Source organism: Rhopalosiphum maidis, chromosome 1 (assembly GCF_003676215.2).
Source record: "Rhopalosiphum maidis isolate BTI-1 chromosome 1, ASM367621v3, whole genome shotgun sequence".
Lineage (NCBI taxonomy): Eukaryota > Metazoa > Arthropoda > Insecta > Hemiptera > Aphididae > Rhopalosiphum > Rhopalosiphum maidis.
This window is the reverse complement of record NC_040877.1, coordinates 34,346,826-34,362,801: the sequence shown is the minus strand read 5'-3', so window position 1 is coordinate 34,362,801 and position 15,976 is coordinate 34,346,826. Positions and strand designations below refer to the sequence as shown.

Here is a 15,976-nt window from a genome sequence, read left to right as displayed (position 1 = left end):
CTTTTAAAAATATTAATAACTAGTTAAAATATACAAATATCACAATGAAGGTATATGTATTACAAATTACACTTAAAAATACTAAATACTAAATACTTAAAAATGATTAATGTATAAAATATTAATATAAAATTATATGTATCCATATAAATCTACTAATTATAATGGCATCAGATGGGAATCATTGTTTTATTGTTTAACACTTAATCCATGGCATTTTTTTTGGTAAATTATAATGTGTTAGATCGAGTTGAGACTGCGTGAGATCAATTCTGGGTTGTATGTATTTCATAGCTATCAGTCTCATACGGTGAATTGCTATTAGACTAATAGCTACAATTCTAGAAAAAAATAATCGGATCAATATACTTTAAATAAATACAAACAAAAATTGTTTTTGAATTCACTTGAACTTGGACATCTTTCTCTTGGCACATATTCTTTGCATCATTGTTTTGACGATACTATTATCTAAGTCAGGCCATTCTTGAATAATAAACCTTAGTAACTTGTCTTTGCCTCTGGCCAATTTTACTAGATACATCTTTTGCCAAACTAATGAATGGTAAAGAGATTCTACTCGTGAAATCTGCTGATTATCAACTACTACAGGCCAACGGTTTTCGCTCTACAGTACATAAATACAGTTTATAGAATTATTTTTATAAAATAAAACATTTTATAAAATAGCTACTTACTTTTTTTTCCAATAATTTTCTATTTAAATCTTGATTACAACATTTTAAATCTTTAATTTCGTTTTGTAATTTATCCTAAAAAAATTAAAAATAAATCAAAATTATACAACACATATTACAACGTATCAATGTACTCTTACTCTTGTATTGCAAAGTTCTACATTTTCCTGAACAATATTTTTTAAATTTTGACTGGTTAACATAGTCTTTATGTCCTCCAGATGAGCCCTACATTTATTGTACTTTTCTCTAGTCTCTGTTAGTTTTTTTGTTAGTGATACATTTTCAGTTTCCAAATTGAGCTATATTATTTACAAATATCATGCAAGTCAATAAATAAATAAATAAATAAATAAATATATGAAATAAATTATTACAATCAATTTTGAGTGTTTTAGCTCCAAGTCTGCAGGTATAGCTATATCTTGAATATCAATCTTTAATCTATTTTTATAATGATCACTCAGCGTAAGCTTGTTCTGCAACTCTGTAATTTTGTTTTGCAAATGACTGCATTCAGCATCCAGACTTTCAAACTAATAAATAAATGAAAATTAATGTTTTATTAAATAACAATAACAATTAATTAAATTTAAATGTTGATGTTACTTTATTTTTTATATCACTATTTTCATTTAGCAACTCATTATATTTTTTCTGCCATTCAATTGCAGTTTTTTCGGCATTGATCAGTTTTAATTCCAAATTATCCTAAAATTAAAATTTTTCTTAAATATTTTGTAATGATTAACTTAAAGTCTCAAAATTCTGTGATAATGGGTGTGGTTAATGTCCATGAAGTGCAGTCAATTGTCAGAATTTGAATGCAGAAGACAACTGAATAGCTTATATTCATTATACATTAGGAGCATATCAGTCGCCTATCTAAAACAACTTATTCCAGCACACCATGAGTTTTGACTACGCATAACAGATGCAGAATCAGCTGCCACTTGGTCATGCTCTTAACATGCGGCAAGTATAGAGGGTGTGGTTCTAACTCAACCAGAAGAAAATCAGTGGTTGTATTAGGTTACTCTTATTCAAGACAGAATATTCATGTATTTGAATATTAAATAAAATAATTTTTAGGTTTTAGATTTATACATTAGTTAGTTACATAAATTGATTACGTCAAATTAAAAAAAAAAAAAAAAACCTGTTTAGGTAAATAAAAATATTAATACAGATAGATAAATAATAAAAATAAATGTCCATGGATTTAATATACCCAGAATAATCAATAATTAGTATATAGTTGTTTCTATTTTGATTAATATTTTTTTGGACTATGGATATTTAAATTACAACTTTTCAAACATGTTAAATATGATATAATTAATTGTAAGGTATTAGATGGGTTTTAAATTAAGTAAAATAAAACCATACTATTAATTCTATAACCTGATCCAATCAAAAAAATATATTTTCATTAATGAAATATGGATATCAGTAGATCTACTAGGATAAGTAATTATTTAGTGTATTGGAGTTCCACGGTTAATTAATTTTTAAATAAGAACAATACTTACATTCTTTTCAGAAACCAAATGTATACCATCAGTTATTTTTTCTTTTTTAATTACATAGTTCTTCATAATTTCAAAATCATTTATTATTTCTTGGTACTTTTGTTTACTTTCCTTCAGTTCCTTTTGCAAGTCTAAAAGCTATAAATTAAAATGATTTTCATAAATAAGTATATTAAAGTAAATAATGTTAATTCTTTTTTATTACCTGTAACTCAAATAATTGCTTATCTTCATCAGCTCTTACTTGTTGATCTTTTATAACACTTTCAGCATTATCAAGTTGATGTTTAAATGCCTCAATCATTAGATTTTTACTTTCTAGTTGTTCCTAAATATTATTGATAAAACAAAAATATTTTGTAAATAGCAACAGTTTTATAAATGTAAGTTTAAATAAATACCAATAAAAGTGAAATTTGGTTTTTATGGGTTTCAAGTTCAGCAATTTTTTTATAAGCTTCAATTAAGTGTTGGTCTGTTTCTTCTTTAATGTCTAAAATTCTAGTTAATTCTTTATCTAACATTTCATTTGTATCCAATACTTTTACTAAATCATTCTCTAGTTTCTAAAGAAGGTTATGTACATAATTAATAAATATTATGTATTATATAAAATTATAATATAATTTACAGCTAAACAAAAATATTACCTCTACCAAATTATCATTTGCTTGATGTAGTTCTTTGGCTTTGAATATTTCAATCTTGTTTTCTAATTCTTTAATATGATTTTCCAATTTTGACACATTTAATTCGAGTTCGGTATTTTTATTCAATTCAAGTTGTATTCTATGCCTACAAAAATAATTATTGAAATACCTACTTGTAGTTGTATACTTGTATAGTATATATTATTAAATTTTTCTTACATGTAATCAGCAATTTTTACTTCTTGAATTTTTTTTAAATTAATCAAATGTTCTATTTCAGCATCTTTGTTCTGAATATTTATTTGGTATTCAGAAGTTTTTTTTAGTTCATTTTCAAGATCAATTTCAAGAGTTTTTATGTTATCTCTGGGCTAAATTAATTCAAAATATACACTTTTGTTATTTTTATTTATTCTACATCATATGGCAGTTGTGAGGTGTTTAAATTATAACTAGGGCTCGGAAGTTGATGTGTTTTGCTATTTTTTTTGGAACTTTTTAGACGATGTATTCCTGGTCACAAATGTGTTTAATTAGCATGTGAATCTGAATAACAAATTTTTATTTAGAATATTTCGGTGTTTATTACTTTATAGGTCATTAATACTCATTTTACATTAGTTCACTTCTTATCGTTTCTTGTCGACCATTATGCCAATAACTTACTTAAAACTTTGAAATCACCACAAACTAAGATTAATACCTAACTGATTTTATCTCATCGATTACAATTGTCATTGTTGTGTAGTAGTGAATAAAATTATACCTACATTTTCTTCTATTTTTGAAATGCCAAAAAATTTTATATTTTATTTTTAAAGACTTTTTTTGTCATTTTTATATCATGTTTTGAGTAATTTGTAAGCTTTGATAAATGTACATAGAATTTTATAATAAAATAGAGTACAATTTAAAAAAAATTTATATTTTTATTAATTTAAAACAAATATTCTTAATTTTTTATGGTCATTTTTTTAATGTTTTTAAGGTCATCAACTTCTGAGCCTCAATAATAACGAATAATAATTTAATTAAACAATTGAGAATGCTATACATTTTTGGTCAAACAATTGAGAATGCTATACATTTTTGGTCAAACAATTGAGAACACTTAAAATTCACAAAGAATTTACCATTTACTCAAAAATGAATAAGATTAAGAACAAAGTGATATGTAACATCTCCAAATAATTTATTAGGCTATTGAATGATTTAGTGTTATGTATTTATTAAACTGAAAAAGAAAATACAGGTGTATTGCATAAGAGTAATTAGAGATGCAAGCTTGGTAAATTTCATAATTTTAAGAATAATGAAAAATATTAATAATATCATATATGTATTGTTGAAATAAATTTTATACAATAATTAATGTCTATAAATGAAATTTTTATTAAAAGTATACTAGAAAAAAATTGTAAGCTAATAATTATGATCTTATAAAAAGTATATATAAATTACCACTTTATGGACTCCTAGTTACAAATTAGTGACTGTGAATATTCTGTTAGTCATTTTCAAATATAATTCAGTAATACATTGCCCATGTTACTATACGTTAATATTAATTTGTCATTTAAAAAAATAGTAAATTATAGACACATAATGTTGAATGGTTATTTTTAAAACAAAATTTGTGTAAACCCGATTACAATATTTTGATGCATATTCATTCAAACGATAAAGAAGTCAGAGATCAGCATGTAAACTTTCTTGATTTTCAATTTTTAGAAATGTATTAATATTTAATTGTATGTAATATGTATGTACGAGTATAATGTATTTTATTTTCATTTTCATTTAGTGAGATAGATCTTTGAAACCAGAAAACGGATTTTGTTGTTTGGGGTCTTGTTAGATTCACAATGGCTAGGAAAAGTGCAGTGAAGATTTTCAGAACTTTATTTTTTATAGTTAATTCACTACAAAGCTTCAAAAAAAAAAATAATTAAAACACATTTTATTGGACGTTTTTTTATATTTTTCAGCTTTATAGCTTTGTAGTAAGTTAACGATTGAAGATAAAGTTCTGAAAATCTTCACAGCACTTCTCCTAGCCAATGTGAATCTAACAAAATCCCAAATAACAAAATCTGTTTTCCAGTTTTGGTAATCTACCATGCTAAATCTAGCAAAAAATAACTATTTTTTAACTGTGAAAAATTAAATAATTTTTTTGAAAATTTTTAATCTCACATTTTGTATCTACTTGATAATCCCTTTTTAATGAGCTATCAACCAACTTTTTAGCTATAATAGTTTTGGAGAAAAGTTAAAAAATAGAAATTTGATTAAAAATCAAGAAAGTAAAACAATTAAATTTGGCAGCATTCGAAAAAAATTAAATGTTCTCAATCACTATATTAAAAATACCGTTCTCAATCAAACACTGTTAGACAGACAAAAAATCACGGAATGGAATCCCTTAAATATACAAATAAAAAGTTACATATCATACTTGGTTATTTAGGTAAGATGTGAAGTTTTCCGAGCCAAAATCTGAAAATGAACATGTCACTTCCACTGAAATCAAATTTTAATAAATATTACATATTTTTACATGTATTATCATTATAATACAACAAATTTCAAAACAAGCTTACATTCATTATTTTCTTGTATACCAGACATCAAATGTTGTTGTTCTGAAGCTTTACTAGTCAATTCTTCAATAGTATTCAATAGTTCCATATTAATTTGATGTTTTTTATTCTGTTCTTCAGCTAATAAATGCTGATACCCAACTAATTCATCAGCATGCAATTCTTCATTCTTTTCCAATTCATTTTTTAAACGATTTTTATCCAATTTTAAATTTTCAATATCGTCTATCAAAGCTAGATTTTTACTTTTCAGCGCATCATACTCATTTTTCAATTCCTCCATTTTTTCAGTGACTTCTTCTTTGAATTTTTCAGTATTTAATAATTCGTGTTTTAATGTCCAATTATCCTGTTGTAAGGACTTAACTTCTTCTAAATCCTTCTGATTTTTTTTTAAGTGATTACATTCATTTAAAAGTTCATCATTAATGTTTTCTAAACACTCTATCCTCTCTAATTGTATTTTATTACAATCTTTCATCGCAGAGATTTTTTTTTCCAAAATATCTTTCATATAAACTAATGGTTGAATTTCAGCTCTCAACTTTACACCTAATGTTTCAAGTTCAGCCAATGTTTCTTGCTTTTTATCAAGATTTGATAAAGCATCGTTTAACTTGTCTGTTAATATAATTTCATTTTCTACTAAAGTATGATTACGATCTACTAGAGCAATTTTTTCTAAATTCAACATTTCTATAGAATCTTTTAATTCTTTAAGTTGTTGATCCATACGTTCTGTATCCTTTTCCATTACTTTTATTATAGCATTTTTTTCTTCCAACTCCAATTTGGTATTAGCTAATGCAGATTTTAATTCTTCCTAATTAATTAAATCATGTAATGTTAATACAACAGATATTTAAATTAATAATAAAATATTATTCTTACACATATAGAACTGTGGATATTTGTATTGTCTTTAGTGATGTGAGAGGGAAGACTTAAATTTAACATTGATGGTTCACGAATAGAAACATCTTGATGATTATAAGACATTTGTAGGGAAGGTAAAGTATTGGATTCATTAGGAATTGCTCGACGCATTTGTTCATTTTCACTTATGTGCATGTCTGTCCCAACACTTTTAGAAACACTATAATTTTGTTTGTTCCCAATATTTTGATTCTGTAAAAAAAAATAAAGTAGTATAAAATTTATAATTGTTATAGACAATTAACTAATACAATTATTAAGATACTGTTAGTGTTACATACCAACTCTTTATTTTGTATATCATTAAGCTGAGTAGATAATGTTTCTATTTGAGATATTTTATTAGCTAATTCAATCTTCATTAAAAAAAAATTAAATATTAATTTTTATTTTAAGATATCTATAAACAAACAGTAATAATAAATACTTGTAAACTTATGTTTTCTTCGGCAAGATGAACAACTTTTGACTCAAGATTATTTATTGTATTAGGATCAATATTTTCTTTTTCAGCAAGTTTTGATTCATAAGCAGATAACATGTTCTTAAAATATTTAGTTGAATCTTTTAAATGTTTTATCTAAAATGTTTAGTAAGATAAAAAATAAATATAATTTAGTTAATAGGTGTGAGTACATACCTCAAGATTTTGTTCTTCCATAACTTTGGAACATTGCTTGTTCTCTATAGTCATATTTTGAAGTTTTTCTTGTAACTGAGAGGTGGCCAAATGAACATTGTCATTTTTCAATACCCTGAGTTCGTCAATTTTCATTTTAGCAGTAGTTAATTGATCACTCTTTTCAGCCAATCTTGTTCTTAACATATCTATTTCAGATTCTAAATTCTAAAACAAATAAAAGTTAATATATATTTTATTAATTATGTCTGAACATAAAAAAATATGGTTTTACTTTAATTTGTTTATTAAGTTTATTAACTATGTTTTGTTGATCTGATTCATGCTTAAAAATAGCGTCTTCTGATTTAAAAAGTCTGTTTAAACGCTCTTGTAATCTAATAAATACATCATCTAATGTTGCAACTATACGAGCAGGAGAACTATTTTTCTCAATACTTATCTTATTAGGTAATTCACATCGTTCTCTAAAGGAAAAAAGAAATTATTTGACAAAAGAAATTAAAAACTTATAATATATCTAAAACTTACGCAACAGATATATCTTCAGACATTGGTGAACCACATTCTTCAGTAACCCAAAAAGTATCAAGATCTTTAATTCGTTTAGAAATGGTTTTTTCAACATCTTTCAGCTAAAACAAGAGTAGTGATAATACAATTATATTAACTATTTAAATGAATTGACTTCCTCACCTGCAACCTAATTTTATTAATAATAATTTCAATATCAGCAAATTCAGAATAATCACTTTGAATTTGTTCTTCTAACAAATTTTTCAACCGATTTAACTATTCATAAATACATTGTTACAAAAAATATTTAAATATAATTATGATATTTAAATACAAAGTTCTAAAATTACTTCAGTAAGCATATCATGTTGATTATTTTGTTCCTCTTCTAACATATTTGTTAGTTGATTAATAGAATTTTTTTGAGAAATTTCATTTTTAATCAAATGTTCTATTCGAGTTTCTTTGTTAAGAATGATATTCTTTAATGATTGGATCTCAAGTTTGGATGTATTTAATAGTTCTTCAGTTCTTAAACATCTATTCTCTAATTTAATGTAGCGTTCTTCAGCTTCAGTCACCACTTGTTCAGTCTAAAAAAATAATAGTTTTAATATTAGGAGTTAAATAATGAATCAAAATGAGAATACATGTGATCTAAGATCTTCAGTATCCAGTGATTCTCTTTCTCGTTCTTTCAATTGGCATTTTAATGTCTCCAATTTAAAATCAAATTCTTCTCTTTCAACTTCACGTTCAGCTATTTGATCTTTTATAAACTTTTGTGATGACTTTAGACGTCTATCTGCTACAACTAACTATACAATTTTTTTAATATTTATGAAGTATCGATAATTTAGAATAACTTACTTGTTGAGCAAGATCATCTTTATCATTTTTTATGTTGTCAATAATTTTGTTATATTCAGTAGAAAACTCATCAAATAAAATTTGTAAATTAGGCCAATCATCATAATTTTTAATTAATTCTTGTGCTACAACATATTTTTATAATTTAATAGAAATTTATTTTATAATATTATTTTGTTTTAATACCTTTTTTTTGTAATATTATTAAATTTTCATTGTCAATATCACTGCATTGCTGTTTTTCATTAACAGAGGAAATTTCTTTTTCAAGCTGCTCCTTTAATGATACATTTTCTTGTTCAATCGCAGAAGTTTTCATAAATAATTTTTTATAATCTGATTTTTGTTTTTCGAGCTCCTACGTAAAATAATAAATATGACTTTGAACTACTTTAATCACTAATACAAACATTGATATGAGAAAATACTTACTTTTTTATAATATTCAATTTTTTTATCAAAAAATGTTTTATGACATAAGTCATTTGAATTTATACAAAGTAATTTTTGTTCATTGTTTATTACATCTAATAAAATAAAAAATTTTTAATAAAATAAGTAAATAAAATATTACTGTTGATGTTATGAGGATCCTGAGAATTTGAATTTTTATATAAAACATTAAACCCTTTAGAAACAATATATGTTAAATATTTATAAAATATTATGTATGTTATTACGGGTAAAATGGATTATTAAACAATATACATTATATACATTAACAGTGTATAATAATAATACTTAATTTCAAATAGCACTGTAGGTAAAATTATACATTAATACATACAAAATAACAGAAAACATTGCACCTAGTTAAAGTTGGTAACAATCACAATTTTTTTTTTTTTTTACAAAACTTAAGTAACATAACCAATATTTATCAGGCAAAATACTATTAATATGAGTTAATAAAACACACCATGTAATAGCAGTGTTGGGTAGTTACTGTAACGTAGTTACAATTTTCAGTAACGTTATGGTAACTTCGTTGCTATTATTTTTGGGTAACGGCAAGAATAATGACGTTAATTATTTAAAAGTAACTTACCAGAAGAACGCGTTACATTATAAATTTAATTATATTTTTATACTTTAATGTTTTTGGGGAATATATATCGCGGTGTTACGAGGGCATTTTCATGGCTCTTTAGTGTAGTTGGAGACATTTGTACAAAAAAAAAAAAAAAAACATATATAACTAATCAAAATTTTGAAGATACATTATTGTATAAAATAAATATAAAATATGATTGATTTAAAATAGTCTTTTTTTATTATAACTAGTTATTTATGAGTAAAAAAAAGTAATGTAACGCATTACTTTTGTTCTTAAGTAACTAACAAGTAATCTAGTTACCTTTTTAATTTTGTAACTTGTAACGTAACTTAGTTACTTTTAAAAAGTAACTTACCCAACACTGAGTAATAGTCTACATTGCCCATAACTAGGGTTCGGATTTGAAAGCAATAAAATCAATAAAATGCATTTAAAATGTGAAAAAAGGCAAAAAAAGCAATCAAAAAATTTACTAAAAACTTAAATAGACTAACTAGTTTGTATTGAAAAAAAAAATTCCCTATCACATACTTTAATCAGCTGTCTTCAGAAAACGTTGACGATTTAGGCTCAAAATATTTTTATATGTAGAAAAAGATTTTCTACATACACCTAAGTTATTGAGGCGTATTTAATACATAAAAAATTATCTAAATTATCTAAAATTTAGGACAACTACATTTTTAAGATTTCGATAAAGTATTTAACAATATTGATAAATATTGCGGATAATAAAACTCATTCAAAACAATTTTAAACATAACATTGACAATGCATTGATTTGTACCGATAATACATATCCCATGTATAAAACTATCAGATCAATTGAAAATTAAATACAAAAAAGGCATTTATAAGTAAAAAAAAAATAAAAAAAAAATACATTTATTATCTTGGATATTAAATAAAACATATTTTTATATAATTATTATTTAAGTTAAAAAAAAAGACTTGTGCCTTCAAATCCGAACTCTACTCATAACAAACACCAAACATACCAGATAAAGCAGCAGCTTCTTCATTTAGCTTCTTCAAACATGTATTCAATTTTAATTGATTATGTTCTTCACCGGTTCCCTCAGTATTAGTAAAGTCAGCTAATACAGAATGTTCATCAATTAATGATACAATCTCTTCAATGTTTGGTACAAAATGTACTTTTCTTGGACTTCTAATTTCATCAATAGTTTTTTCACAATTATCTGTTGATTCAATGCCATACCCATCACCAGTGCCATTTAAAATTCCACCACATTCCATCCCATTCATACGCTCTACAATTGAATTGTTTAACTCTTCTTGTTTGGTTAATAGAAAAGAGCATAAGTATTTAGATAATTGACGGAGGGTGGTTGCTACTGAACGCAAATCGTCTCTAGAATTTATTTTTATTAATTTAAAAATTATATAATTACATAAAAGCAAATATCATTATAGTATCTTTCTTACCTCTCTTGCACAATGTCTTCAAGATCTTTGATTTGCATATCAATACTATCTTGGGATAATACCTAAAAACAAATTAATAAAATAAAAATATATGATATAAACTATTAATATTTAAGCATACATAGTCAGAAGTTTCAATATCTGCATCATGTCCATTTAAATTATTTTGAAACAGCTTTGGATCAAAAGAATCAATAGATGAAAATCGATCAACATCATCAAATGAAGAACTTATTATTGTCTGAAATAAAAAAATATTGTAATATTTTTGTAAAAAATTTTAATTTTAAAAAGAAATACTACTTTTTTAAGTTTGTATATTTCATTGACTAAATAGGAAACTATCTTCTTATGTTTTGCTTGAGTTTTTGTAATATCATCTTCAATTCGTTTTGTTAATGTATCCAAATCACAATCTTTAAGATCATTTAAACGTCTTTCAAATTGTTCTTTTAATTCACAAATCTCATGATCGTGATTATTCTTAATTTTTTCCAATTCAGTTTCAAATAAAGATTTAAGATTAGATACTTCTGAAGAATTTTCAGCACATAAACGTTGAATCTCATTTCGATGCCGTTGTTCAGTTTCATCTAATTCGATTTGGTGCTTTTCACATACACGTTCCAATTCTTTTTTATAAGCATCATGTACCAATTCTAATTCCATGTTGTGTAATTTTGTCTAAAAAGAAAAATTATCCAAAACATTGGCTTCAAGAAAATATATAAGTTGCATACAAACAAAAATCACTATGGCAACATCAAATTACATTAGAATAAATTTTCTATTTAAAACAATCTAAAACTTAATGTTTAATAATTATATTAAATATAATGTTACCCAAATTAGTTGTCAATAAAAGTCATCATAAAATGTATTTAATAATAAGTCATCTGTACAACAATATAAAATAATAAAAATGAAATAGCTGTTAGGTATGTTAAAAATAAAATACAAGTTCATAAACATTCAACATAAAAAATACATTGCATATAAAACAATAATACGTCGAAAACAAAGAATTATAGCCTATAGGCAATTAAAATAGCTTAGACTTTGAACTTCACTAGCTGAAGAAAGAAAGCACTAAATAAAATGTTGATAAATATTTTGTTTAGTTATTACCACAGTCCACACGGTTTCACTTTTTAAAATTACACAACAAAATGTTTTATCTCTTATCGCCGTTGCTAATAACAAAAGTATAACTGTCAGATATGGAAGAATATATTTACATCATGGAACACTATATACTATGATAAACATAACTTACTTGCTCGCACGGATTAAGATAAGCCTACTCGTTTTTAGATTTTAATTTTACCCACGATCTTATAATATACAATTGTATTACTAATTTTTATAAATTCTTTTTATAGTCTATAGCAGCGTCGTGTTACCCTACAAGCAAAAGTCAAAGTAATCAGGCGATTAGAGTGATAAATTTGCCTCACTTAAAAAAAATGTATTTATAATAATCATATTATATTATATTTTGAGATGGCGGCATATTGTTAATCCACCACTGCCTCTATAGTCTATAGAGTAGTATTTATTTCATATGAATAGTTGAAATAACTGAGCAATTCAACTCACGAAGGTGTTTGATCGATTTGGCATTCTGTATTCACAAAAAAAAAAGCTTTTGAAATAAGTATATAATTACTATAATAACAATGGCGCCCGCAGAAATATAAGTCGTGGGGGGGAAGTCAAAAGCAAAATGCAAGTAGGTAATAAAACAATTAATATCGCCCCCCCCCCGGCCAACCCTGTTGGCACCCTTGAATAATAATGACATAAATATGTAACTCGTAGCTCGTTGCTTTTATCACAACAAATAACAATAACTAATAACCATTATTTAAATTATTTAAAACTACTTAATAAACTTAATAATTATTATTTATCCATTGTTTAGTTTATAGAAATACGGCCTGAATTATAGGCTAAGCTTAGAAGCATTATAAGCTTAAGTGTCCATCCCTCAATTATTATTTGTACCTACTTAATAAAGTGATTTCAAGACAAAAGCAAAGACGGATAAAGGATGAAATTTTGCCAAACGCAAATTACAGTGGCGTTGAATAGTCAAACATATTTTTTATCTTCTTGTTATGGATTATTATAAATAGCTATTTTTAATTAGAATTGATAAATATTTCCTAATGTAACTCGAAATTACTGATTTGGTGGTTTAAATTTCTCATTTTAAAGTACCAGTACAACTAGCAATATCTAGAAAACGGATTTAAATTCTCTAAAAAACAAGAAAAATGCTTTAAAAAATACGATTTAATGCACTCATAAAAGAAATTTTATAAAAAAAAATGCACTAAAAAATTGCTTTTCTAATTATTTTTAACATTGAAAAAATTTGTTTAATTATATAAATGTTTATTCTTATAGGTATTAATTATTCGTATCATCTTCTTCTTTTTACTCTAAACATTATTTCAAAAAAATGAATATACAATTTTGATATATACATTCATTATAGTAAGTAGTAGACATTTCCCCCCAAACATTTTTTAATTCGGATATTTTTCCCATATTTTTATTTTAATATACCTATACCTACATAATTAGTATATAAATATAATAAAATATATGCAATTATATAATTTTTATTTTTTCTGAATGTGTAATATAAATTTAGTTATTTATACATTTTTACATTATTAATTAATTTGAAATACATAATAATAGTATAGTAGTAATAATAATACAAATCAAAATAATAAAAAAATTGCGAAATAGATAATAAACATTTTGTAAAAACTCTTTAATTTCCGATTCCTATTACCTATATATATGGGCATATGGAAACCATAAGTACTCTTTTTCGTAGGACAGTACTCTTTTTTGATGTGTGTCCTAGTGTCCTTAACAATATTGTTAACTGTTAAGTACATGATATTGCACTCTTTTTTAAAAAAATATTATGGGCTAATACATATTTATATGTTTTTACTGTTTTTTATAATTTGATTATTAATTTATATTTTATGGTCCAACCTAAAGCATTTTTATTGGCTGGTAGCACGATTTAAGATATACTAAATCGTATATATTTAAATTTTATGCTTAGTATTTTTACATTTAAAAAATAATCTATACTTTAAGTTTACTTTAAATTCTTCAATATCAAAGTATTTTCATCATAAAGACACACACTAAATGAGTTGACACTATAATTTCAAATAATTGGTTTTTATAATTGATAAAAATAATAAAATAAATAGAGTAATCAGACGAAAAAAAAACAATTTTTATAGAAGGAGATGATTTATGGATATATGGGTAAAACGGGTAGAATAGTATACGCAATGGGTAATTACTACAAAGAAGGAGCTAAGTTATAAAATTTTTATATCTGGTCAACATACCTATATATAATAATACAGACTATAATAATTACAATGAGTTTTTGCAAAATATATTGTGATTATTTTAAATACATTATGAATACGTATGGGAAAATATTGTGATAATTATAATACTTATATGTTTTAAATAGTTTTTTTTAATATGGAGGGAAAATGTTCACATCAACAAATTTACGAGGAGGAAAATGTCCAACTATGCCAAAAAGGGCCGGTGGGAAATTGTCCGCCATTCATTCTTTATACGTCATACTTTTACCTTGTGTTTCATATTAGCACTATATTATCAGATGCTGCTTAATTTTTATCGAATTTTATCAATTCCTATACATAAAAATGAATTTAAAAAAATAAACCATCTTTTAAAACCTTAAATTGAGGAAAATTACAGATTTCCAATCCACGTCGATTATTCTGTAGATATGTTATTGATACCTTCAGCTTATTAAATATTTTAATATTTGTATTAATTATATGCATACAATACCAATATGATGTATGATGTATCGTACTACAAGTCATTCAATGATACGAATTATTTTTAGAATTGTATATAGATTAAAATTCATTGAATTGTATTCTAGTACCCATCTTTTCTGTTCCAACCTTCCAAGACAAACATTTATAACTGAGTGCGAGACTCATGTTGTAGTGTACATATAATGGTTTATGTAATATGTATATTATTATGTTAAATCAATGCTAATAAATAGAGCCCGGAATTTCGTACATTTGAATATGTTTACTTAGTACATCAAAAAGTTGCTGAATAATTTAAAAATTCAAATCACAATCTAACGAGTTCAAAAATGAAATTTAGTGTGCATATTTCCACATATTTTGTGGTTTTACACAAATTTTACTGCAGTTTATTGCATTTTAATTGTGCCTAAAATTATTTTTTTTATAAACCAATTTCGCTCTATACATTTAAGGATCGACATTTGGTGAAAAATATGTCCTTATAAAAACGTTGACTCAATACAAAATTAAAACCTGATTAAAATTAAGTCGTTGCTTGGTCGGGCTGATAATCGCCGTTCATATTTTGTACTTGAAAACCTGTCAAAATTTCTAAGTTGTAAATTGTATTTCTTGAAGTAAATACAACATATTATACCATATTAAAATTGTGTATATTTTTTCCCATCTTTTAATTATTATTTTTACCAAAAAGGAAAAATATTAAATGCATATTTACTACGTTATATTTTAATGATTTTAAGCAAATATTTGCATGCATATTCCGATAGTTTTTAGTGCATGAACTTCCGGGTCCTACCAATAAGTAACAAGTACTAACACTAAGTATAGTATAGTCATAGTGTATACTATAATATTTTTAGAAAATCAGAAGTTTATGCTACATCGTTACATGTAATACTGTAATAGAAATATAGAACATTCTGTTCATGCAGGTAATCGGTAATCGGATCTTCAATAGATAGTAGATACTACTTAAATTTTAGGCGTCCATTATCCATACTCTATCTAAAACAAATTTTAATTTTAATATTAGTACCTATCTTAAATGTAATTTATTGAATAATTATTTTTTATATACAATAGCATTTTTAATTACCACTCTTGAGCAATTGCTTGTGTTTCTTAAAGATATATTTAATAAATACAAGCA

General features: G+C 24.7%; 1 protein-coding gene across 2 annotated transcripts; it reads right to left on the bottom strand.

Moving 5' to 3' along the window:
* Positions 1-119: 119 nt before the first annotated feature.
* On the bottom strand, positions 120-12,071 carry LOC113548701 (putative leucine-rich repeat-containing protein DDB_G0290503). 2 transcript variants are annotated; one of them, XM_026949716.1, is made up of 30 exons: positions 11,795-12,071; positions 11,255-11,635; positions 11,073-11,192; positions 10,952-11,013; positions 10,501-10,877; positions 8,878-8,972; positions 8,632-8,803; positions 8,446-8,570; positions 8,226-8,393; positions 7,926-8,168; positions 7,756-7,851; positions 7,591-7,694; positions 7,334-7,526; positions 7,060-7,266; positions 6,847-6,999; positions 6,701-6,775; positions 6,375-6,611; positions 5,484-6,306; positions 5,339-5,403; positions 3,100-3,251; positions 2,881-3,025; positions 2,632-2,796; positions 2,436-2,558; positions 2,231-2,368; positions 1,308-1,409; positions 1,076-1,234; positions 839-1,000; positions 699-773; positions 408-628; positions 120-341 (listed from the first exon to the last, which is right to left on the bottom strand). In XM_026949716.1, exons 2-30 carry the CDS (start codon positions 11,618-11,620, stop codon positions 197-199), a joined length of 5,268 nt encoding a protein of 1,755 aa, XP_026805517.1. In that variant the 5' UTR covers positions 11,621-11,635; positions 11,795-12,071; the 3' UTR covers positions 120-196. The 2 variants fall into 2 exon arrangements, with proteins under 2 accessions (XP_026805517.1, XP_026805518.1); XM_026949717.1 differs by lacking the exons at positions 8,878-8,972; positions 10,952-11,013; positions 11,073-11,192; positions 11,255-11,635; positions 11,795-12,071 and having other exon boundaries at positions 10,501-10,599; positions 10,661-10,788.
* Between the last annotated feature and the right edge of the window lie 3,905 nt (positions 12,072-15,976).